The sequence below is a fragment of the Indicator indicator genome, chromosome 17, assembly GCF_027791375.1.
Source record: "Indicator indicator isolate 239-I01 chromosome 17, UM_Iind_1.1, whole genome shotgun sequence".
Lineage (NCBI taxonomy): Eukaryota > Metazoa > Chordata > Aves > Piciformes > Indicatoridae > Indicator > Indicator indicator.
The window spans coordinates 21,602,351-21,627,755 of NC_072026.1; the positions used below are offsets into that span (position 1 = coordinate 21,602,351).

The window sequence follows — 25,405 nt, forward strand, 5'->3', positions numbered from 1 at the left end:
GGTCCAGGAAGGATCTGGAGGTGCTGGAAGGTGTCCAGAGAAGGGCCAGGAGGATGAGCAGAGGGCTGGAGCTGCTCTGCTCTGGAGACAGACTGAGAGAGTTGGGGTTGTGCAGTCTGCAGAGGAGAAGGCTCCCAGGAGACCTTCTTGTGGCTGGGGAGGGACTTTTGAGGGAGTCAGGGAGTGATAGGACTTGGGGGGGGGGGAGGGGGAGGGAAGGGGGAGTAGAAAAAAAATAGAAATGGCTAGATTCAGATTGGATGCTGGAAGAAATTCTTCCCCATGAGGGTGGTGAGACACTGGCAGAGGTTGCCCAGGGAGGTGGTGGAAGCCTCATCCCTGGAGGTTTTTGCAGCCAGGCTGGATGTGGCTGTGAGCAACCTGCTGTGGTGTGAGGTGTCCCTGCCCATGGCAGGGGGACTGGAACTGGATGAACCTTGAGGTACCTTCCAACCCTGACAATCCATGATTCTGTGATTCTAATTCACATGAGGAGAGAGTGAATGCCATTCAGGACAGTTGGGATATTGTGTGTACAGCAGGAGTGCTTCACCAGTGCATGTGATAGACAGGGTAAGTGCTGCAGGCTGTGACTGTGTAATGGTGAGCTGCACAGAGCATTCATCAGTCCAAACTCCCTGCTGCATTAGAGCCCAGCCCATCCAACACTGAGCAATCACCTGCTGACCTCCTCAAGTGGCTAAACTGAGTCAGATCTGGTTTCCTTTGTATGAAACTTCTGAACCCATGACCTCCACATAGGCTCTCTTCCAGGACTTTTGGGCTGCACGACATCAAGTGGTAGGGTTAGTCTGAAGCCTGCTCTCTGTTGCTGCAGGAAAACAAAACATATTTTATAGAATCACAGAATTGTCAGAATTGGAAGGGACCTCAAGGATCATCCTCTCCAGTTCCAACCCCTGCCATGGGCAGGGACACCTCACACTACAGCAGGTTGCTCACAGCCACATCCAGCCTGGCTGCAAAAACCTCCAGGGATGAGGCTTCCACCACCTCCCTGGGCAACCTCTGCCAGTCTCTCACCACCCTCATGGGGAAGAATTTCTTCCTGACATCCAATCTGAATCTACCCTTTGGTTGTCCTCAGTGAGCAGCACATCCTCCTGTGGAAGGGAAAGGTCAGCTACAGGCAGCTCAGCTCTCACAGGGGCCACTTTAGAGTGATCTGCTCAGAGGATGCACAAAAGTAGAATCACAGAATTGTTTCAGTTGGAAAAGGCCTCTAAGACACCCAGTCCAACCATCAGCCCACCACCACCATGGCCATCAAACCATGGCACCAAGTGCCATGGCCACAGGTTTCTTGAACACCTCCAGGGATGGGGACTCCACCACCTCCCTGGGCAGCCTGTTCCAGTGCCTGAAAGATGAACAAAATCGACCCTGGATAAGCTGAACTTGTAACTGAAACCCAAAGACCTTTAGGCATTCGCCTTCAACATACTGCTTATCATTTCTGATTGAGGTGTTAATATTTCCAGACCAGGACAAGTTTAATCAATTTATCAGAGTTCAACAGAAGCATCTGGACTCCCCAAGCCACCTTTTAGAGGGGGCAATGTCCCTTACTTAGTGACTACAATTTCTCCTTCACACTCCCTGCCCAGCAAAGCTTTTAGCAGCAAAGATGATGAAGCTAATTTCTGTGTCCTCTCTGCTCCTTCTCTATTTACAAAGCAGTTTTACATTTTATTACATCCCATTGTACAACTTTACAGGGCTCCAGAGGTCAGCACTTCCATAGTCATTGAGACAACTCCCTTCCCATGGCCACTTCTACATTTAGCTTAAAAAAACCAACCCCAACAACAAAACAACAACAACAGCAACAATAAAAGATAGTACAAAGGAAGCACAGTGGTGCAATGTCCAGGCACTTTCAATGCTGCTCAGCAAGAGCAGCAAGCACCCTGTTTGAAAGCACTGGCAGCTCCGGAGGTGGGGAAGGGGCGTGCAAAATAAAGCTGAAATCTTTGCTCGTCGTGTTTGGGGTTGGGGTTTTGTTGTTGTTGTTTGTTTTTAAACATTGCCTGCACAGTTCCAAGTATTCCTGAGAAAGCTGTGTGAAATGTGGCTTGATATGTTCATAGTTCAGCAGTGGCTCTGAGGGCGCAGCAGCTTCCGTCCCCGGAGGTGCCGCTGATGGCGCAGAAGACGTGCAGGGAGTCCTGCATCCAGGGGAAGTGCATTGTGTCTTCGTGGTAGATCTGGGCAAAAGAAGAGCAGCACAAGATTCAGTACAGGCTTATGCTGGGTCCTTAGAAATCAAGCTGCTCCAAAAAAAGCATGCAGAACAGATAGCCAACCTGGTCTTCAAAGCTGTTTCACAAAGGCAGCGTGACAAAGGAAGGAGAGAGAAGAGCAGTTTAGCCATTTCTGTAGCACTCATACAGCATCAGAGAATGGTTTGGGTTGGAAAAGGCCTCTGAGATCATCCAACCAGCAACCCAACTGCCATGGCCACAGGTTTCTTGAACACCTCTAGGGATGGGGACTCCACCACCTCCCTGGGCAGCCTGTTCCAACCCTGACCACTCTTGCACCAAAGACATTTTTCCTCCTCTCCAACCTAACCCTCCCCTGGCACAATTTCAGGCCATTTCCTCTTCTGCTATCACCTAAGGAGCAGAGCCCAACCCCCACCTCACTGCAACCTCCTTTCAGGGAGCTGTAGAGAGCAATGAGGTCTTCCCTCAGCTTCCTCTTCTCCAGATTAAACATCCCCAGGTCCTTCAGCTGCTCCTCACCAGTCCTGTTCTGCAGACCCTTCTCCAGCTTTCTTGCCCTTCTGTGGACTTTCTCCAGCTGCAGTTTATTAATTTTTAATCTTTACACTTCCCTAAGTTAATAGATCTGACCCTGTGAGTTACCCTGCATCTACCCTGCTGTCTCCAGCCAAGCCCTCTGCCATGTCCTTTTGGGACACTGACAGTATTTAGGAAAGCAGAATGTCATTGGCAGTGAGGACCTTAAATGAATGTTGTTTGCTTTTTATCTTTAACTAAGTGATTTTGCAGTAGAGGAGAACATGTTCCAGGAAGTTTAATTTGTTAGGTTCTTAGGCCATGTGATGGCAACACAAAATCCAAGTCATCACAGAATGTTGGATGGGTCCTGGGAAGATGATTTAGTCCAACCCCCCTGCCAGAGCAGGGGCACCTAGGGCAGGTCACACAGGAACACATCCAGGTGGGGCTTGAAAGTCTCCAGAGGAGACTCCACAACCTCTCTGGGCAGCCTGCTCCAGGCCTCCAGCACCCTCACACCAAAGAAGTTTCTCCTCATGTTGAGGTGGAACCTCCTGGGTTCCAGTTTGTGTCCATTGACCCTTGTCCTGGCACAGGACACCACTGAGAAGAGCCTGACTGCTTCTTCTTCAGCCCCACCCCTCAGATATTGATAGACAGTGATCAGATCCCCTCTCAGCCTTTCTTCCCCAGGCTAACCAGCCCCAGGGCTCTCAGCCTGTCCTCATCACACAGATGTTGCAGTCCCTTCATCGTCCTCATAGCCTGCATTGGACACTCTCTAGTCTATCCCTGTCCCTCTTGAACTGGGGAGCCCAGGACTGGACCCAACGCTCCAGATGTGTTGAACAGTCACAAAGAACAGTGCTCCTGAACGTGAGCTGCCTTCTGATGCAACACAAGCAGAAAGTGAGAAGTGTGTCCTCCCCCGGGGAGCCCTGAGCTGTGCCATTTCAGTGGCTGCAATGTTTTGCCCATTAACCAAACACAAAGCAGTGAATTTGCAAAGCTATCAAGGCAATGGGAGTGCTCTCACAACCCTTCTTTGTTCCAGGGTGCCCTTAACCGTTGTGCTGCTGAGCCGTTTGCTTTTGATTTGACTGCTGTGGAATTTCCAGCAGCTGCATGCAAATGAAACGCCTTGGAAAGGTTTAACACAAACAGCTTAGAACAAACAGGTGGCAGCTCCTGTGAAGGAACCTCTCTGAGCAGACTTCAGCAGTGGGGTACACCGGGGAGGCAGTGCCCCTGGGGGAAATGAGCCTGTGGAATAGGCCAAATACTGATTTGACTTCACTGGCAGTTTGCAAACCAGCAAAATGGTGGTTGTGAGCCAGACTAACAAGGGAACCTATCAAAAGATGCACAGTCCCTACCTGGAGACATTCAAGATCAGCCTGGATGTGTCCCTGGGCAGCCTGCTCTAGCTGGAGGTGTCCCTGCTGCCTGCAGAGGGGTTGGCCAAGATGCCCTTTGAGGGTCCCCTCCAACCCAGTGCAACCTGTGAAGCTGTGGTATGTGCCAGCCAGGACTCCTCCCCCTGCACCCTGCACACCACCAGCAGCAGGCTGGGACCTCGGATGAACAGAAACTGATTTTAGGAGCCCACCAGGGGCATTGCTCCCTTCTGACGTTCAGTTTCTCGCCCTTCTTTTACATTTATCTCAATAACCCAAAGAGTGACCAAGCTGCCAGTTAGTCTCCAGTCAGGTCTCAGGTGTGGAGCCCAGAGGGGCAGCTCTGAGGGCTCCTGCCATGCAGTACGTGCCTGCTCGTGGATGATGTCGGAAAGCTCTTTCGCCATGTCCCGGAAGTTTGACTTCAGCCCTTCGTGGTACTCCACCTGGTCCTCCTTAATGAGCCTCTCGTTGAGCTCCAGAGCAAGGCCACACACTTGTATGAATTTCCTGGGGAGAAAGGAATGAACTGTGGGCATTGCAACATCCCAGTCTTCTACCCAAGGAACCAACCAGAGGCACATTTCCTTTGTTTCCCCCTTTTCTCCGATGTTTGGGACAAGTCACATTCTAGGAGCATCCCTGGCACAGTGGATCAGGGAATGGGGAAGGGCTGTAACAGATACTGGGCTTTCTGCTGGAGCTCCTTCAAGCCTGGGTCCTCAGGAGATGGGACATGCCTGCAGTGCAGCACAGTGGTCTTGCACCTTCACCCCAACCTCACACATGGATCACACGTGGCTTGCAGATGCCAGATTAAAACCAACCAGCTGCACAGAGGGTAACAAAACAGAGGGAGGCCATGGTCAGGCACAGAAAGGAAATCAGCTTGACTGCCATGGATGTGTGTGGTGTAGCACCTGTGCATGAGAGGGCAGGCTGCTAACAGCAGACACAAGCTCCAGAAAGAAATTTCCATCACAGGGAGCCGTAAAATTAATTTGTTGGTTCCTGTTTCTCACTTTCTTCATTTCACAAACATCTCCTCCCTTTTTCATCAGCACCAGCACAACTGGGATCTTTTGGCACCGTTTCCATGAAACAGAGATTGTCTTTGGCCTCCTGGCTGCACTGCAAGGCTAGGAAGTGAAAACACCTCCCCTCTGTTCTTCATCCATGCATGGCAGCTTTGCAGGGACTCTTCCTTTATTTGTTCCATAGTTTGCCAGATTATGGAAGGAAAACAGGATTGGCCTAAATGCTGCCTTCTCCATACACTGACTGATGGGCAAAATGGAGTCTCCAGCACCCAGCAATGAATGCAGGAGCTTGTAGGCAACTGGTTTCTCCCAAGAGGGTGAGAAAATTGTGGCAAAGGCTCACCCTCCAAAGGTGAAGCAGGATCTGCCTGATTCTGTGTTTGGGAACATTTTCAAGTGGGAGGACAGGAGCTGGAAGAATGCCTGTGCAAGTCACATAGTTTTAAACACCATAGTTTTAAACACCAGCACCAGAAACAAGAATTATGGTCCTCCATAAATCATGAAAGGAACTTCCCTGAAAACATTTCAAGCTCATCTTTATCTACTAATCTACTATCCCTCTGGAAAGGCTGGCAAACAATGCACAGTCTGAAAGATCTCTTGCAGACAGGACTGTCAGACCTCTGGCTTCTTCATCTGGTGATTCAAGCAAACCTCTCCATGGAGATCACAGCCCTGAGCTTGGGAACTCTTCACATACAGAATCTCAGAATGTTAGTGGATGGAAAGGACTTCAAAAGCTCATCCAGTCCACCCCTCCTGCCAGAGCAGGGTCACCTAGAGCAGATCACACAGGAACAGATCCAGGTGGGTTTGGAATACCTCCAGAAAAAGAGACTGCACAACCCCCCTGGGTAGCCTGCTTCAGGGCTCCAGCAGCCTCACAGCGACAAAATTTGTCCTCATGTTTCCATGGAACTTCCTATGCCTCAACTTCTACCTCTTGTTTTTGATTTTTCATGTGTCTGAGCACCCACAACCCCAGGAGATCTGGATCTTTAGAAGGCACATCTGCTGCTTTTGGAGACAGACAAAAACACAAGCAAAACAGTTCCACCCAGCTGGCTGATTTTCCTTACCTGAACATTTCTTTTAACTCAGTCACCTTCTTAGCAGGATATTTGCTGGACTGGCTGTCACTTAGGAAGGCTCTGGCGTAGGCCAAGGGACCTGCGTTAACCTAGAGCCAAAGAAAAAAGAAATCATTCATCCTACAGCTTCTGCTGAGTTGCTAAAGGGAAGAGAATAACAACAATTCCTTTTTTAACCCCCTCCAACATCAGCATATTATTTGAATGCCTCTGGCTCCGCATTCCTAATGTCACTGGAGACACCTGAAGCTTCAAAAGCTGAATAGTAAGTTTTTTTTAATCTAGGTACTATAAAGATCAAAAGATAAATGGAGATGTGTTAGGTTTGAGGTTGGGTGACTTTAAGAACCATAGAGAAGTCTTCCAGGGGCACTAGAGAGTCCAGAAGATGCACACAGGAAAGTGCAATCCTTTGTTCTTTCATTCGCCTAATGCCTGCATCTGCCCGTTATAGGGGAACAGCACAAAGCTGTCCAGCCCCTTCTTCTCCTTCTCTCTGCCCCTTTTCCTGGCATGGGCTCCCTTATCTTTGCTATGCTGGGGAGTGGGGCCTGGAGCTGGCAAGCTGAATTTCAGCTGCATCACTTGGGTGTGGTATGGGGGGTTAGAGAGGCATGAGGGGTGGGGTCACTGGAGGCCTGGGGGTTTTGGCCTGGTTTGGAGGGAGGTTGTGGAAAGCTTTGGCCTAAGGAGGATTTTTTTTGGAGAACTTTGGCCAAGGTGGACTATAAAGCTTTGGCCTAAGGAGGTTTTTGGAGAAGTGTGGCCAAGGTGGACTATAAGACTTCGGTCTAAGGAGGTTTTTGTAGAGCCATGGCTAAGCTGGACTATGAATTTTGTGTGTTTTCTATGCTTTTGTACTGTTGTATGTAGTTCCGAAGAGTATTTCCATTTAAACTTCTAATTCTTTCCAATCCGGTGTGGAGCATTTCTCCTGTACTCCTTTGGGAAGGGCTGGAGAGCATCTGCCTTGCTCCTCTAAACAAAGACAAGACAAAAAGAGAGCTGCAATTTGTGTCCTCACACTTCCTCCTTATTGCCATTTGGAAAAGCAGATGACCTGAGCTGTGAGGCCATTTATCCAGTCTCTGAAGCCCGGCTCACATAAAGGCTCTTTGTGTTTGTACAGCCTTCAAGAGCTGAACACATTTCAGCAGTCACCTGTGGCCAACCAGTGTGCAGTTGCTTTGGACCTGATGGGCAAAATGGCTTTCACCACCAGCCAGCTGCTAATGCAGCCCTGTGCTGGCAGGCTGATGGCTGTCACGGTGTGAAGGAGGCAGTTCCTAACTCCTGGGAAGGAAAGACTGGGAAGAGCTGACTGAGCTGTGGTCAGAAATGTGCTTCTGAAGGGCCATGCAGCCTTACCTGCACAGAAACACAGCCCTGCAGTTTGAGCTGCAGCTGGATCATGTCAACATCAGCAGCAGAGCAGAGCTTCTGCAGCTCTGCTGTCTTGTCTTTTATCTCATCAGTAGCCACATCAATTGGTTTCAAATTGACCTGATGTTCATAATTGACTGGAATCCTCTTCTTCACATATGGAAATGAGTTCAAAGCTGGCAAAAACAGCAAAGGAAGTGTACAGATTCAGAAGTCATGCAGCAAAGAGTCAGATTCTCTGACTCTTCAGAGAATCATAGAATCATAGAATGGTCCAGGACGGAAGTGACCTTCAAAGCTCATCCAGTCCAACCCCCTGCACTCAGCAGGGACATCCCCAACTAGATCAGGTTGTCCAGAGCCCTGTCCAGCCTCACCTTGAATATCTCCAGGGATGGAGCCTCAACCACCTCCCTGGGCAACCTGTACCAGTGTTCACCAACCTCATAGTAAAGAACTTGTTCTCACATCCAATCTCAATCTGCTCTGCTCTAGTTTGAAGCCATTGCCTCTTGTCCTGTCCCTGCAGGCCTTTGCAAACAGTCTCTCTCCAGCCTTCTTGTAGCCCTTCAGGTACTGGAAGGCTGCTATTAGGTCACCCCAGAGCTTTCTCCTCTCCAGCTCCCTCAGCCTGTCCTCACAGCAGAGCTGCTCCAACCCCCTGATCATTTTGTGGCCTCCTCTGGACCCTCTCCATCAGGTCCAGATCCTTCCTGTATTGAGGGCTCCAGACCTGCACACAGCACTCCAGGGGAGGTCTCAGCAGAGCAGAGCAAAGTGGCAGAATCACCTCTCTGGCTCTCTGGCAATGCTGCTTTGGATGCAGCCCAGGCTGTGATTTGCCTTCTGTGCTGCAGTCTCACACTGCCTGCTCCTGGCCAGCTTCTCCCCCACCAGCACCCCCAAGTCCTTTTCCTCAGGGCTGTTTCTCTCCCCTCCTCCCCCAGTCTGTATTGACAGTGAGGATTGTTCCAGCCCAGGGGCAGAACCCTGCCCTTGCTCTTGTTGAACCTCAGGAGCTTCACCTGGGCACCACCTCTGCAGCCTGTCCAGGTCCCTCTGGATGCCATCCTGTCCCTCTGGTGTATCAACAGCACCACTCAGCTTGGGGTCATCCAGCAGGTCCTTACCCACAAGGCTTTCCTTGGGGTGTGTGTGAAACCCCCAAGGCTGTAACTTACCAGCATCATTTATTAATCTGCAAAAATCTGCACACAGAAATACAAAGATGCAGTCCCCCTCCCACCTAGAACATAGCATTAAAGTTCTGACTAAGTAGCTGAAAGCATTTCTGACTCTCTGGGGATGTTTTCCTGAGCTGGAAGAGTCTGTAACCAGCTGCTGACAGAACCTGCCTCATGTACTTACTGGTTAGGATGGTCCTTTTCTTACACTGTTCTTCCACACTGCCATGCTTCTTCCCAGATAAAGTGTAAGGAGTCTCAAAAACAAATCTGTTGATGTTGTGATTCCTTTCAAACTCAGTCTTTCTTTCTGAGATCTCTTTCTCTTCAAAGTAAGGCTTCACATAGGTCACTTGGATGTGGGCATACTTGGGATCAAGATCTTTGATGTTGACCTGTGAAACAGGAGGCTTACTCACTAGGAGGGCAAAGGTCAATAACTTATCATTCATTTGTCTCCTGGGATCTGACTGAAACTAATTCCCTGCTGGCCCAGCCCCACTGCATGCTGGTGAATGCCACACCAAACTCTCCCTTTGACCTCAGCTGTGATCCCTTGACCACATGCTAGCAGGCACAGAGGACAAGGAGGTGTAGCACAGGGAACACCTCCTCTGGTGCCAAACAAGCTGCATCTGGACAAGGGATCCCTATCACCTCACCCTCCAATGCAGCACATGCCTGAGCCTCTCAGTCCTACTAATATGACCACACTGACTGCAGGCCCTGAGCCAGCACTCCTACCAGTACTGAGCTGTGGCATCAGAAGCTGCAGGCTGGCACAAAGCAAGCTCTGGGATCACCAGCAGTGTCTTTGGTAACCTGGGCATAGCCATGGTTGCAGCCTCTGAGGACAGCATGCAAGACTTGGGGCTGTTCAGCCTGCAGAAGAGAAGAGAAGGCTCTGGGGAGACCTCAGGGCAGCCTTCCAGCTGAGCCCAGCACTCAGGGTGTGGCCTCACCAGTGCCCAGCACAGGGGCATGGTCACTGCCCTGCTCCTGCTTGCCACACCACTGCTGATCCAGGCCACCTGCTGGTGGCCTTCTTGGCCACCTGGGCACACTGCTGGCTCATGTTCTTATCTGCCAACCAAAACCCCCAGATCTTTCTCTGCTGGTCAGTTTCCAGCTACCATGCCCCAAGCCTGGAGCCTTCATGGGGTGATTGTGACCCAAGTGGAGAACCCAGTAATTGATGTTGTTGAACCTCATCCCACTGGCTTCAGTCCATGGATCCAGTCTGTCTAGCTCCCTCTGCAGACCCTTCTTACCCTCCAGCAGATCACCACTCCTGCCCAGCTTTGTGTCATCTGCAAACCCACTGAGGGTGCCTCAAACCCCTCAATCCAGACCATTGATAAAGACAGTAAAGAGAAGTGGCCTCAGCATTGAGCCCTGGGGAACACCACTGGTGACTGACTGGCCACCAGCTGGAGTCAACTCCATTCCCCACCACTATTTTGTGACAGAGTTCCTGTTATTCAAGAAAAGAATCTGTTAGGGAAACCTCTTTGGGTTTTTCTCCTTCAGGAGAGGCCAAGCCTATCCAAGGGGTGGCTTCTGCTGAAGGTCCTGGATACAGGTGCTGGGTAAGGCAAGAGAATGGTGAAATTCAGTGTATTGCACAAAGAAAGCTAACTTTGGCTGCCAGAGTTTAAATTCAGAGTGCACAATACAGATACAACATAATGTCCAAAGGAAGAATCCACGAGGGGTCTACGGTGCACGAACCCTGAGAGCCCTCAGTCACCTGAGAGTTCCTGCTCCTTTTCTTTGTCTCATCTGAGGAGACAAAACTCTTATTTCCTGGTTTTTGAATTTTTGAATCCTCTACATCTGAGGTAGCCAGAATGGAAGATAAAGTGAAGATATGGACTCTGGACTTTATTTCCTCCTGATTGTTGCTGTTGTTTCAGATTACTGGGGTGGTAGCAGCAGCTGATGGGATTGTTTAGAAGGGGTGGACTCTGGTAGTTTTAGGCTATGCCTTAATAATTTTTTTCACAGATCTTGAACAGAAAGTAGTAGAAGGTAAATAAATCACCACTGGGTGTAAGAAGGAAAACAATGATAGTTCTAAACAATCCCATTGGAGAGATATCAACCATAAGATTTAGTTTGCAAAACAATTTTTCTCTCTTTTTGCTTCTTGGGCTCTGGCTGATGCTCCTCCTGGCTCTGCTGACCTTGGCTGCACTGCTTTGTTTGGACTGGTATGAACAACAACTTCTCTGCTCTGCCTCTTGTCCCTTTTGTGTACAGGGGGATTAGGGAAAGAGGCAAGGAAGGGAGAAGCTGTTGCAGCTCCTCCTGGTCTTTGGCTAGGGGGTCCTTGTGTTGTTTATCAATTGTCAATCCCTGTAAATATGGTAACTATTGTATATTTGTACATATCCATTGCATTCCATTGTAGAGTGTGGTTGTGCTTGTAAATGCAGCTTCCATTTGCTTCCAACTGACCTGGTCTGGCAAAATTTAATGTTGGGGGCAATTTTCAACCCACCACAGGGCCCAGCCAGCCAACCAGTTTTTAACCCAATGAAGCAAATGCTCATGCAAGCCATGAGCAGCCAGTCCCTCCAGGAGGTTGCTGTGGCACACAGTGTTGAACTCTACCTTGTTAGAATCCTGGATGATTTTTACAGTCTCCGACCCAAACTTTTCTCCATAAAGTTTAAGCAGTCTGAAGGAGATCTCTGAGAGGCCTGTCAGCTTGGGTTCCTTATAGATGTATTCCTTCCCATCTTCTTCTTCAAAGAATGCCTGGCATTAATCACAAACAAGCAGTGAGGAACAGCTGGTCTTCTTCACTTGGAGAACTATGCATTACCTTTGCTGCTTTGGAAGCAAGTTTCTACTAACATTCCAGAAAGCCAAGAAGGTTTAGAAGGTTATGGCTTGCACAAAGCCTCCCTGAACTTGGGTCTGTTCAATTGGGTCCTTCAAAAATGGTGTAAAAAAAACCCCATACAATTCCCCAACCAACACAAAGATGTCATTGCTGAAGACAAAGGCTTGAACAGGAGCAGAGAGAAATCTAAACAATGTGGAAGATGGTCAGCAGTTGATGTTTTGGAAGCTTGGAAAGAGGCCAGCAGGGGAAAAAAACACAAAACCAAGGCAGGGAAGAGAAGGAGTAGAAAGACACAGAAGCTGAGGAAAGCCCTGGTAGCAGAGCCACAGACTGGAGAGAAGGATTTTGTGTGGCCTAAAAGGGACTTCAACCAACAAAGAAAGAAATGGGTTTTCTCTGCCCTGAGTCCTCTTGCATTCAGGGAAGTGGAACTTGCTGTCTTTGCTGTAAACAGAGACAAAACTGCATGAAAGGTTATGCCTGCAGCACCAGTCCTCCCTGTCATGGGAACAGCAGGAAAGCTGCATGCTTTGAGGAGCTCTTCCAGCCAGCAGCTGTGAGACAGGCTCAGAACTGTCTGTGTGGAGCTGGGATGTAAACCTGGCAAAGCTCTGACGTGCACAACTGGATAGAGTGTTGCTTGTGAGATGTTAGACAGCTCACTGTAGAGGCTGCTAGCAGGCACAGAGGAGGTGTGGCACCTCTGGTGCCAAACAAGCTGCATCTGGACAAGGGACCCCTATCACCTCACCCTTCAATGCAGCACATGCCTGAGCCTCTCAGTCCTACTAATATGACCACACTGACTGCAGGCCCTGAGCCAGCACTCCTACCAGTACTGAGCTGTGGCATCAGAAGCTGCAGGCTGGCACAAAGCAAGCTCTGGGATCACCAGCAGTGTCTTTGGTAACCTGGGCATAGCCATGGTTGCAGCCTCTGAGGACAGCATGCAAGACTTGGGGCTGTTCAGCCTGCAGAAGAGGGGAGAGGGGAGAGGGGAGAGAGAGAGGAGAGAGAGGAGAGAGAGGAGAGAGAGGAGAGAGAGGAGAGAGAGGAGAGAGAGGAGAGAGAGGAGAGAGAGGAGAGAGAGGAGAGAGAGGAGAGAGAGGAGAGAGGGACAAAGAGGGAGGAGAGAGAGGAGAGAGGGAGGAGAGAGGACAGAGAGGGAGGAGAGAGGGAGAGACAGGGAAGAGGGAGGGAGAGAGAGGGAGGAGAGATGACAGAGAGGGAGGAGGGAGGAGAGAGAGGGAGGAGAGAGGGAGAGAGAGGGAGAGAGGAGGAGGAGAGGAGGGAGAGAGAGAGAGGAGGAGAGAGGGAGAGAGGAGGAGAGGAGAGAGGGAGAGGAGGGAGGAGAGAGGGAGAGAGAGAGGAGAGGGAGGAGGAGAGAGGGGAGAGAGAGGGAGAGGAGGGAGAGAGAGGGGAGAGAGAGGAGGAGAGGGAGGAGAGAGAGGAGAGAGAGAGGGAGAGGAGAGGAGAGAGAGAGGAGAGGAGAGGAGGAGAGAGGGAGGAGAGGAGAGAGGAGAGAGAGAGGAGAGAGAGAGGAGAGAGGAGAGGGAGGAGAGGAGAGAGGAGGAGAGGGAGAGAGGGAGAGAGAGGAGGAGAGAGGGAGGAGAGAGAGGAGGAGAGAGAGGAGAGAGAGGAGAGGAGGAGGAGAGGAGAGGAGAGGAGAGAGGGAGGAGAGAGAGGGAGGAGAGAGAGGGAGAGAGAGGAGGAGAGGAGAGAGGAGAGGAGGAGAGAGGAGAGAGAGGGAGAGGAGAGAGGAGAGAGGGAGAGAGAGGGAGGAGAGAGAGGAGAGGAGAGAGGAGAGGGAGGAGAGGAGGAGAGGAGAGGAGAGGAGGAGAGAGGAGGAGAAGAGAGGAGGAGGAGAGGAGGAGGAGAGAGAGGAGAGAAGAGAGAGGAGAGAGGAGGAGAGGAGGAGAGAGGAGGGAGAGAGAGAGGAGAAGGAGAGGAGGAGAGGAGAGGAGGGAAGAGGAGGGAGGAGAGAGAGGAGGGAGAAGGAGGAGAGGGAGGAGAGGAGAGGAGGAGGAGAGGAGAAGGGAGAGAGGAGGAGAGGAGAGGAGAGAGGAAGGAGGGAGAAGAGAGGGAGAGGAGGGAGAGAGAGGAGGAGAGAGGAGAAGAGGAGAGAGGAGGAGAAGAGGAGAGGAGAGGAGAGGAGAAGAGGGAGAGAGGAGAGAAGAGGGAGAAGGAGAGGAGAGAGAGGAGAAGAGGAGGAGGGAGAGAAGGAGGAGAGGAGAAGAGAGAGGAGGAGGAGAGGAGAGGAAGAGGAGAGAGGAGAGAGAGAGGGGAGGAGAAGAGAGAGGGAGAGAGGAGAGAGAAGGAGAGGAGAGGAGGAGAGAGGAGAGAAGGAGAGAGGAGGAGAGGAGAGAAGGAGAGAGAGAGAGGGAAGAGAGAGGAGAGGAGAGAAGAGGAGAGAAGAGGAGAGAGGAGAGAGAGAGAGGGAGGGGGAGGAGAGGAGGAAGAGGAGAGGGGAGAGAGAGGAGAGGAGGAGAGAGAGGGAGAGAGGAGAAGAGGAGAGGAGAGGGAGGAAGAGAGAGAGGAGAAGAGGAGAGGAGAGAAGAGAGAGGGAGAAGAGGAGAGAGAGAGGAGAGAAGGAGAGAAGAGAGAGGAGAGAAGAGAGAGAGGAGAAGAGGAGAAGAGAGGAAGAGAGAGGGAGAGAGAGAGAAGGAGAGAAGAGGAGAGAGAAGAGAGGAGAGGAGAAGAGAGAAGAGGAGAGGAGGAGAGGAGAAGAGAGGAGAAGAGAGAGGAGAGAAGGAGAGAAGGAGGAGAGGAGAGAGGAGAGAAGAGGAGAGAGGAGGAGAGGAGAAGAGAAGAGAGAGAGGGAGAAGAGGAGAGGAGAGGGAGAGAAGAGAGAGGGAGAGAAGAGGAGAAGAGAGGAAGGAGAGAGGGAAGAAGAGGAGAGAAGAGAGAAGAGAGGGAGAGGAAGAGAGAGAGGAAGAGGAGAGGAGAAGAGAAGAAGAGGAGAAGAGAGAGGAAGAAGAGAGAGGAAGAGAGGAGAAGAAGGAGAGGAGAGGGAGGAAGAGAGAGGAGAAGGAAGAGAGAAGAGGAGGAGAGGAAGAGAGAGGAGGGAGAGAGAAGAGGAGAGGAAGAGAGAGAAGGAGAGAGAAGGGAGAGAAGAGAGGAGAGGAGAGAAAGAGAGAGGAGAGGAAGAGAGGAAGAGAGGAGGAGAAGAGAGAGAGGAGAAGAGAGAGAAGAGGAGAGGAGAGAGAAGAGAGAGGAGAGAGAAGAGAGAGAAGGAGAGAAGAGGAGAGAAGAGAGGAGAAGGGAGAGAGAAGAGAGAAGAGAGAGGAGAGAGAAGGAGAAGAGAGAGAGGAGAGAAGAGAAGAGGAGAAAGAGAAGAGAGGAGAAGAGGAGAGAGAAGAGGAGAAGAGAGAAGAGGAGAGAAGAGGAGAGGAGAGAGAAGAGAGAGGAGAGAGAGGAGAGAAGAAGGAGAGAGGAGGAGGAAGAGAGAGAGAAGGAGAAAGAGGAGAAGAGAGAGAAGGAGAGAGGAGAGAAGAGAGAGAAGAGGAGAGAGAGAAGAGAGGAAGAGAGAAGGAGAGAGGAGAAGAGAGAGGAGAGAGAAGGAGAGAGAGGAGAAGAGAGAAGAGAGGAAGAGAGAGAGAAGAGGAGAAGAGAGGAGAGAGAAGAGAGAGGAGGAGAGAAGAGGAGAAGAGAGGAGAGAGAGAAGAGAGAGGAGAGAGAGAGAGAGGAGAGGAGGAAGAGAGGAGAGAGAGGAGAAGAGGAGAGAGAGGAGAGAAGAGAGAAGAGAGAGGAGAGAGAGAGAGGAGGAAGAGAGAGAGAGGAGAAGAGAGAAGAGAGAGAGGAGAGAGAGAAGAGAGAGAAGAGAGAGGGAGAGAAGAGAGAAGAGAGAGAGGAGGAGAAGAGAGAGGAGAAGAGAGAGGAGAGAGAGAAGAGAGAGGAGAGAAGAGAGAAGGAGAGAGAAAGAGAGAGAGAGAAGAGAGAGGAGAGGAGAAGAGAGAAGGAGAGAAGAGGAGGGAGAAGGAGAGAGAAGAGAGAGAGAGAAAGAGAGAGAGAGAAGAGGAAGAGAGAGGAAGAGAGAAGAGAGGAGAGAAGAGGAGAGGAGAGAGAAGAGAGAGGAGAGAGAAGAGAGAGGAGAGAGAAGAGAGAGGAGAGAGAAGAGAGAGGAGAGAGAAGAGAGAGGAGAGAGAAGAGAGAGGAGAGAGAAGAGAGAGGAGAGAGAAGAGAGAGGAGAGAGAAGAGAGAGGAGAGAGGAGAGAGAGAGAAGAGAGAGAGAAGAGAGGGAGAGAGAAGGAGAAGAGAGAGAGAAGAGAGAGAAGGAGAGAGAGGAGAGAGAAGAGAGAGAAGAGAGAAGGAGAGAAGAGGAGAAGAGAGAAGAGAGAGGAGAGAGAAGAGAGAGAGAAGAGAGAAGAGAGAGAAGAGGAGGGAGAGAAGAGAGAGGAGAAGAGGAGAGAAAGAGAGGAGAGAAGAGAGAAGAGAGAAGAGAGAGAGAGAAGAGAGAAGAGAGGAAGAGAGAGAAGAGAGAAGAGGAGAAGAGAGAAGAGAGAGAAGAGAGGAAGAGAGAGGAGAGAGAAGAGAGAGAGAGAGAGAGAGAAGAGAGGAGAAGAGAAGAGAGAGGAGAGAGAAGAGAGAAGAGAGAGAGAAGAGAGAAGAGAGAAGAGAGAGAAAGAGAGGAGAGAGAAGAGAGAAGAGAGAAGAGAGAGGAGAAGAGAGAGAGGAGAGAGGAAGAGAGAGAGGAGAGAGAAGGAGAGAAGAGAGAGAGAGAGGAGAGAGAAGAGAGGAAGAGAGAGAGAGAAGAGAGAGGAAGAGAGAAGAGAGAGGAGAGAGAAGAGAGAAGAGAGAGAAGAGAGGAAGAGAGAAGAGAGAAAAGAGGAGAAGGAGAAGAGAGAAGAGAGAAGAAGAGAGAGGAAGAAGAGGAGAAGAGAGAAGAGAGAAGAGAGAGAAGAGGAGAGAAGAGAGAGAGAGGAAAGAGAGAAGAGAGGAGAAGAGAGAAAAGAGGAGAAGAGAGAGGAGAGAAAGAGAGAGGAGAGAAAGAGAGAAGAGAGGAGAAAGAGAGAAGAGAAAGAGAGAGAAGAGAGAGAAAAGAGAGAAGAGAGAGAAGAGAGAAGAGGAGAAGAGAGAGAAGAGAGAGAGAAGAGAGAAGAGGAGAGAAGAGAGAAGAGAGAGAAGAGAGAGGAGAGAGAGGAGAGAAGAGAGAAAAGAGAGAGAAGAGAGAGAAGAGAGAAGAGAGAAGAGAGAGAAGAGAGAAGAGAGGAGAAGAGAGAAGAGAGAGAAGAGAGAAGAGAGAGGAGAGAAGAGGAGAAGAGGAGAGAGAAGAGGAGAGAAGAGAGAAGAGAGGAGAGAGGAGAGAAGAGAGAAGAGAGAGAGGAGAGAAGAGGAGAGAGAGGAAAGAGAGGAGAAGAGAGAGAGAAGAGAGAGAAGAGAGAGAAAGAGAGAGAGAGAAGAGAGAAGAGAGGAGAGAAGAGAGAGAAGAGAGAAGAGAGAAGAGAGAGAGGAAAGAGAGAGAGAGAAGAGAGAAAAGAGGAGAAGAGAGAAGAAGAGAGAGAAGAGAGGAAAGAGAGAGGAGAAGAGAGGAGAGAAGAGAGAGAAGAGAGAAGAAGAGAGAAGAGAGAGAAAAGAGAGGAGAAGAGGAGAAAGAGGAGAAGAGAGAAAGAGGAGAAGAGAGAGAAGAGAGAGAAGAGAGAAAGAGGAGGGAGAGAGAGAGAAAAGAGGAGAAGAGAGAGAGAAGAGGAGAGAGAAAGAGGAGAAGAGAGGAAAGAGGAGAAGAGAGAAAAGAGGAGAAGAGAGAAAGAGAGGAGAAGAGAGAAGAGAGAGAAGAGAGAGAAGAGAGAGAAGAGAGAGAAGAGAGAGGAGAAGAGAGAAAAGAGAGGAAGAGAGAGAGAAGAGAGAGAAGAGAGAGAGAGAGGAGAAAAGAGAGAAGAGAGAGAAAAGAGGAGAAGAGAGAAAAGAGAGAAGAGAGAAAGAGAGAGAGAGAGAAAGAGAGAGAAGAGAGAAAAGAGAGAAGAGAGAAAAGAGAAGAAGAGAGAAAAAGAGGAGAGAGAGAGAGAAAAGAGAGAAGAGAGAAGAGAGAGAGAAAAGAGGAGAAGAGAGAAAAGAGAGAAGAGAGAAAAGAGAGAAGAGAGAGAAAAGAAGAGGAGAGAAGAAGAGAGAGAAGAGAGAAGAGAGAAGAGAGAAGAGAGAAGAGAGAGAAAAGAGAGAAGAGAGAGAAGAGAGAGAAGAGAGAAAAGAGAGAGAAGAGGAGAAAAGAGAGAGAGAAGAGAGAAAGAGAGAGAAGAGAGAAAAGAGAGAAGAGAGAAAAGAGAGAAGAGAGAGAAAGAGAGGAGAGGAGAAAAGAGAAGAAGAGAGGAAAAGAGAGAAGAGAGAAAAGAGGAGAAGAGAGAAAAGAGAGAAGAGAGAAAAGAGAGGAGAAGAGAGAAAAGAGAGAAGAGAGAAGAAGAGAGAAAAGAGAGAAGAGAGAGAAAAGAGAGAAGAGAGAAAAGAGAAGAGAGAAAAGAGAGAAGAGAGAGAAAAGAGAGAGGAGAAAAGAGGAGAAGAGGAGAAAAGAGAGAGAAGAGGAGAAAAGAGAGAAGAGAGAAAAGAGAGAAGAGAGAAGAGAGAAAAGAGAGAAGAGAGAAAAGAGAGAAGAGAGAAAAGAGAGAAGAGAGAAAAGAGAGAAGAGAGAAAAGAGAGAAGAGAGAAAAGAGAGAAGAGAGAAAAGTGAGACGAGAGAAAAGAGAGAAGAGAGAAAAGAGAGGAGAAGAGGAGAAGAGAGAAAGAGAGAAGAGAGAAAAGAGAGAAGAGAGGAAAAGAGAGAAGAGAGAAAAGAGAGAAGAGAGAAAAGAGAGAAAAGAGAGAAGAGAGAAAAGAGAGAAGAGAGAAAAGAGAGAAGAGAGAAAAGAGAGAAGAGAGAAAAGAGAGAAGAGAGAAAAGAGAGAAGAGAAGGCTCTGGGGAGACCTCAGAGCAGCCTTCCAGCTGAGCCCAGCACTCAGGGTGTGGCCTCACCAGTGCCGAGCACAGGGGCATGGTCACTGCCCTGCTCCTGCTTGGCAAACCTGGCAAAAGCTCTGAAGTGCACAACTGGATCAGGTGTTACTTGTAAGATGTCAGAGCGCTAAATTTTAGGGGCTGATCCAGTGATTTCCACAGCTGCTAGAAAACCTATCTGGCAGTTGTTTCCTCTTACCTATTTCTAACCTTCTGTATTTTCCCCATCCCCAAAGCTGAAGGTAGGGACAAAATGAAAATCGCCATGTTTGCTGCAGCAAAAGCCAAAGCTCTGGCAAGTTGTGTCTGTGGTGACAGGGGTGTTCAGAGGAACAAACCCAAGATGGTCTCAGGGGTGTTCAAAGCTACAAAGCCAAGCTGGTTTGAGGGGTGTTCAAAGCTACAAAGCCAAGGTGTTTTCAGGGGTGTTCAAAGCTACAAAGCCAAGCTGGTTTGAGGGGTGTTCAAAGCTACAAACCCAAGCTGATTTCAGGGGTGTTCACCATATCCTCTAAAAGAAGGAAGGAGGAAAGGCAGGGCTAGGTATCATGTACACAGCACTTTCTAAGGGGGGGCCCCAGCATCTCTCCTGTGGTTACAGAGCAGCAGGTAGTTCAGAGACAGAAAGGAGAGGAAGGGCAACACACTTGATCAGATTAACTGCTAGAGATGGAGAAAAAAAATAAACCCACAACTGCTTTTGGTCTCAGAAGCCTTCACCTGGTACGACACACGTCGTCCTCCTTCTTGGGACTCTCAGTTTGTGCTCCATTTTTCCAGCTAACAAAAAATTCTACAAGTATGGAACCAACACTGATAGATATTTTGCCTCCAGCTTCTCCCATAGCCTTTACTAACATCTAGAAGGGAGCAGCAGTTGTCTGTAGAAGAAAATGCTGCTACTCCTGTTTCTCTCCTATAGCTATAACTGTTACTGGCTCTATACTATGCACATTACATTGTGTTTGTGGAACTTACAAACTATACAAAAATTCTGGTGTTTTCTGGACCCACTGAGCCACTTCCTACCAGCTGAGTTGTTTTCTGAAAAGCCCAGCAGCAGGATCATAAAGAAGTCTCCTGAACACACAGGGGAACACAAAAGGGAACACTCAGGTAGATGTGCCAGGGGCTGTACCAGAAGGGCTAGAAGGCTTTGCAGCTTCAGCTCTGACAGAGCAGCAGCTTTAGGGGCCAGGGCATCTGCTGAGGGGTAGCTGGCAAGCCCATGGCTATACTTACTTGTCCATAAAAGGCCACCCTGAAAAAGGTTCCAAGAAGCCTCTTCCTTGAGTGCATTACTTCCAATATCTTGGCATATGCTCCATGAAGTGTTCTGTACAGCTGAGTAAGTTTCTGGAAATCAGATTTTGGCATCATTAAAGCAGATTCTAGCTAACAGTAGAAGCTACTGAGAGAGCTGAACACACTCCTTTGGAGAATTCAGACTTCAGTTTCTGAATGCATGGAGCTTGCTCTGCAAACCACAAACCACATGCTGAGCTTCAGGGCTGAGAGGAACCACAGACTGCAGTAATCTCAGTACCCTCAGAGAGAAGGCTGAGCCTCCTGCCTCAGCAGGGTCCCCAAGTCTTTAAGTGCAGCTTTAACCCAGAAATTCTTTGTTGATTTAAAACAGCTTTAGGGGGATAAAAATACATCCCAGCTTCTCTAGCTTCAATGATCTAGCTGGATGCTGTCCTCATGTGGAGAGGGTCACGACTAAGAGGGCAAGAGGAGCTCTACTTAGCAGCTGAGCAACAGCCTCAGCAAAGCACAGGAGACAGCAGGTGCTTGGAAGGAGCAAGGCAGAGAGCTGGTAACAGCTTCCTTCCCTTCCACTTGCCACTGAGTTACCTGCAGTTGTAGCCTTTTCTTGGAAGATATCTCACTCTTCTTTTAACCCTTAAAATGCCTCAAGTCTCAAAAGGAATCTGGCTCTGATGAGCATATGGCATGATGACAGCTTTAGGGGAGGGAAGGTGGGGAGGAGTCACTATGAGTCTTCTGTGTCTTTAGGTTTAATGATTACCCTCCAGACCACAGCTTTCATTGATCTGGTTAATCACCAGCAGTCACAGAACCACAGCACTATTGAGGTTGGAAGAGACCTTTGATATCACCTGACCTGCAGTGCTGTGTTCAGCTCTGGAGCCCTCAGCACAGGAAGGACATGGAGCTGAGGGAGCAGGTCCAGAAGAGGGCCAGGAAAATGCTCAGGGGGTTGGAGCAGCTCTGCTACAAGGACAGGCTGAGGGAGCTGGGGGTGTTCAGCCTGGAGAAGAGAAGGCTCTGGGGAGAGCTAATAGTAGCCTGCCAGGACCTGAAGGGGGCTACAGAAAGGCTGCAGAGGGACTGCTTACAGAGGCAGTGAGGGGCAATGGTTTGAAATGAGAGCAGAGCAGATGGAGATTGGATGTGAGGAGCAAGTTCTGCACCAGGAGGGTGTTGGAACACTGGAACAGGTTGCCCAGGGAGGTGGTTGAGGCTCCATCCCTGGAGATATTCAAGGTGAGACTTGACAGGGCTCTGGGCAACCTGATCTAGTGGAGGATGACCTTGGTGAGTGCAGAGTGGTCAGACTGGATAACCTTTGGAGGTCCCTTCCAACTCAAACCATTCTGTGATTCCATGATTCCATGATCATCAAGTCCAAGCACTTACCCAGAGCTCACCATCCACCACTGCTGCTAAGCCACTACCACTGCACCACCTCCCTCAGCACCACATCCATGCTGCTTTTAAACCCCTCTAGGGATGGTGACTCCACCACCTCCCTGGGCAGCCTGGGACAGTGCCTGAGAACCCTTGCTGGGAAGAAACTTCTCCCAGTGTCCAACTTGAACCTCCCCTGGCACAACTCGAGGCTGTTTCCTCTTGTCCTGTCCCTTGTTGCATGTGAGAAGAGCCCAACCCTCACCTTGCTTCAGCCTTCTTCGAGGGAGTTGCAGAGGGTGATGAGGTCTTCCCTCAGCTTCCTCTTCTGAAGACTAAACAACCTCAGCTCCCTCAGCTGCTCCTCATCAGACTTGTGTTGGAGGCCCCTCACCAGCTTGGTTGCTCTTCTCTGGACACACTCCCAGCACTCTGTGTGCTTTCCTGACACCAACTCATTAACTCTTAACCTCCAAAATAAAAAAAGCCTCCTGGTTTTTTTCGGGGCCTTTGGTTGTTTTGGTTTTTGTTTGGTTGGTTGGTTGGTTTCATTTGTTTGTTTGTTTTTTTCCCCTTAGTCATGCAGAAGATGATCTGCTGCAAGCCAAGCAGCTTGGAAACACCCACCTCAAATTCTCTCCTCTTCTCATAAATAGGGATGATCAGTTTGGAAACCTCCGAGATGGTTTCGTAACGCTCTGCTTTCCACAGGCCATCTACACACTGCTCCAGCAGCTCCACCAGCACTTCCTGAAAGGCCAACCCAGATGGGTGTTGTCAGTAAACAGTCAGAAGCAGAAGAGAAAACAACTTGGATTGCAGATACTCTAACAGCTCCCAGCAGAAGTAGGCACAGTTACATGAGTTGAACCCCTGAGTCTTTCTGCCCTTTCCAAAGGTAGTCTACATTTCAAAAAAAGAAGAGAAATACAGGAAAAAAGAGACAAGTTCCCTCTCAAAAGTTCATTGATTCCTAATAAATCATTGCCACAAGGACCAGTAAGTATTTCTTGGTTATTTAGCTACGTCCCCAGGAGAATGCCAGAATCCTGGGATGGTATCATAAAATGGTTTGAGTTGGAAGGGACCTTAAAGCTCATCCAGTGCCAACCCCCTGCCATGGGCAGGGACACCTCCCCCCAGCCCAGCTTGCTCAAGGCTTCATCCAGCCTGGCCTTGAACACCTCCAGGGAGGGGGAATCCATAGCCTCCCTGGGCAACCTGTGCCAGTGTCTCCCCACCCTCTCAATAATTTCTTCCTCATCTGCAGTCTCAATCTCCCCTCTTCCAGCTCAAAGCCATTGTCCCTCATCCTGTCACTACAAGCCCTTGTCAAAAGTCCCTCCCCAGCTTTCTTGTAGGCTCCCTGCATGGAGATGACAGCACTGGAAGTCAGAGGTGTAAGAAATGTGTCTAAGGAGCATATGTGCCCTGGCAGTGGGGTGTGGTGCTAGGGATCCTCAAGCCTAGTCTAGAAGAGTGGGCAATGGGGCAGCTGGACTGCAGGGCCAGCTTGCTCAGCCATGTGGCCCACTCAGGGCAGCTGCACAGGGATGGAGCAGAAGTGACCCTGGGGCTTTGTGACTGGGGAGCAGTTGCCCACTGCCCAGTGTCCTGCTCTGGTTGCTGGCTTGTTCTGCTAACGTGGTGTCCTGCAGCACAGCCCTAATGCTCCACGGGACTCTCTGAGCTGATGCCTGCCACAGCAGAGCTTGGCTTGCAGCCTGTCCCTCCTTGGGAAGGCCAAGCTGCTGCTGGCAGAGGGCACATTTGCATAGCATGGCAGGCAAAGGCTGCGGTGAAGCTTTCTCAGTCCCAGGGCCAGAAAAGTCCTTCCTCGGAATCACAAACCTACAGCTGCTTGCCTGTCTGAGCTGCAGGCACACAACCTTCAGTGCAGGCTTCTCTGGGGACATTGCTGTGGAACAGCCTCCCTCAGGTGTCACTGCAACCATTAGAGCTCACATTAAAGCTCCTTAGAGCTCTCAACATTCATTAGAGCTCACACCAAAGCTAACTCCTGCCCAGGTCTCAAATACCCTGCAGGACCTCACCTCGCTGTAATGGACATCCATCATCCCACCATCTTCCTTCATTGCACCTTCCTCATCAATGTTGGGAGTGATTTTCCTGAAGGCAGTGCATCCACTGGGGAAGAGTTCTGTAGGAGACCAAAGCAAATGGATCAGTGGAATCTCCACTGCATGAGGCTTCAACAGCCAGTCAGGCTGAGAGTGAAGTCCTACAAGCAGCAGGGGTCCTGACTCAGATTTTTGCCACACCAGAACCTCCCCAGCCATTTTAGGAGTCATTGCTAGAATGCAATGAACACCAAGCACAGCAGATTGCCCAATGTGCAGATTGCCCAATGTGCAGATTGCCCAATGTGTGTGGAAGTCATCTTGGACCAACCTAACTGGCTGTGACCAACTGGAAGTCAGAAGAGAAGGACAAGGATCTATCTTTAACAGAAGATGCAAGAAGAAAGTTACTGCTTGATGCTGGAGAGGTGAGTGGTAAGTTAACAGGACTCTACACTCCTAGCAGGAAGCACAGTTATGTACCCAAAAACTTTTGTGAATCATACAATCACAGAATGGAGCTGGTTGGAAGAGACCTCAAAGCTCATCCAGTCCAATTCTCAGTCCAGCACTGAAGGGTCAACATCAAACCACATCCCTAAGCACCAGCTCCATGCTGCTTGAACACCCCCAGGGATGGTGACTCCAGCACTGCCCTGGGCAGCCTGTTCCAATGTTTGAGAACCCTTCCAGTGCAGAAATATTTCCTGATTCCAGCCTGAGCCTGCTCTGATGCAGCGTGGAACCATTCCCTCTGCTCCTGTCCCTTTCCACCAAGGAGCAGAGGCTGTCCCCTCCTCGCTCCACCCTCCCTTCAGGGAGCTGTAGAGAGGTCTCCCTCAGCCTCCTCCTCTCCAGTAGTTCAGTCTTTACTGAAAGGAGGTTTCAGTGAGGCCAGTGTTGTGATAGATGAGAGGAAATGAGCTTAAGTTGTACCAGGAGAGGTTTAGGTTGGATATTAGGAACAACGTCTTTCCTGAAGGAGTGGTCAGGGATTGGCACAGGCTGCCCAGGGAGGTGGTGGAGTCACCATCTCTGGAGGTGTTTAAGCAGTTGTAGATGTGCTTCAGGCTATAGTTTAGTGGTCATGGCAGTTGGGTTACAGTTGGACTCAATGATCTCAGAGGTATTTTCCAACCTTAATGATTCTCTGATTCTATATTGAAGCTCTCTTCCAGCCTATGCATATGTACAGAGTGCCAATGCCAGAGGTAACTCAATGTATTCACTTGACAGCCCTTAGGATTTGTTCCTCTTCTTTTGCAGAAGTTCTCCTTTACCATTGGTTGTGAAGACCAGCCTCCAGGATATATAAAAAAAGAATTTCTGGCTTCCAATCCTCTCCCCTCTGCAGCCAGGTGAGATGTGTGCACAGAAAAACAAATCCTGGCTTTTTCCCACTTAGCCAACCCGAAGTACAGAATCTGGAGAGGCTCCAAGCCCCCTGAGCAAGGCAACTAAGACCTTTCCAAGCAAGGCTGTAGTGTAGTCAATTTTGAACCAGTCTTAACTTTCTGACATGTCCATTTCAGCAAGGCTCCCTGGCATGCAAATGAGCAATGGAGTTGATGTATCAACTGTGGAACAGATATTTGAAAGAAAGCCATCAAAGTGGAGTCACTTAAGCACACACATCTGTCCTTCCTTCCTCTTCTGCAGCAAACCACAACACTCCCTGTTCTTTCTCTGATTGTTCTTCACAGAATTGTAGTCAGGCTGCAGTCTCTCTCATTTTTGGACTGAATTGTGACCACTTCATTCTCTATTTTTCTGCGCTACCTATAATGGTACTTCTGATGAAGATGCTGACAGTCAGTTTCTAACATGGGCTTTCCCTCTCAGCACATCTCCTAATGCACAATACAGCTGAGCATTAATCCCCAGACGTGATGTGTCAGTTCTTATTTCACTCAGCAGCATACCAGCATGAGTGCCTGGGCAGCAGTCTAGGGAATGCCTGGTTATGAGCAACTCATAGAATGGGTTGGGTTGGAAGGGGCCTCAAAGCTCATCCAGTTCCAAGCCACTGC

At 49.6% G+C, this 25,405-nt stretch overlaps 1 protein-coding gene across 3 annotated transcripts in view; it reads right to left on the reverse strand.

The window, feature by feature from the left end:
- Positions 1 to 2,003: 2,003 nt before the first annotated feature.
- The window catches only part of DOCK11 (dedicator of cytokinesis 11), a 128,920-nt gene continuing 105,518 nt past the window's right edge, over positions 2,004 to 25,405 (reverse strand). For all 3 annotated transcript variants that reach the window (XM_054388518.1, XM_054388517.1, XM_054388516.1), the window contains 9 exons: positions 23,349 to 23,455; positions 21,922 to 22,044; positions 19,882 to 19,995; positions 11,483 to 11,629; positions 9,051 to 9,261; positions 7,668 to 7,858; positions 6,288 to 6,388; positions 4,537 to 4,675; positions 2,004 to 2,228 (listed from right to left, as the gene is read on the reverse strand). In XM_054388518.1, the coding sequence (XP_054244493.1) occupies positions 2,106 to 2,228; positions 4,537 to 4,675; positions 6,288 to 6,388; positions 7,668 to 7,858; positions 9,051 to 9,261; positions 11,483 to 11,629; positions 19,882 to 19,995; positions 21,922 to 22,044; positions 23,349 to 23,455 (1,256 nt within the window). In that variant the 3' untranslated portion in view covers positions 2,004 to 2,105. The remainder of the gene's footprint in view (positions 2,229 to 4,536; positions 4,676 to 6,287; positions 6,389 to 7,667; positions 7,859 to 9,050; positions 9,262 to 11,482; positions 11,630 to 19,881; positions 19,996 to 21,921; positions 22,045 to 23,348; positions 23,456 to 25,405) is intronic.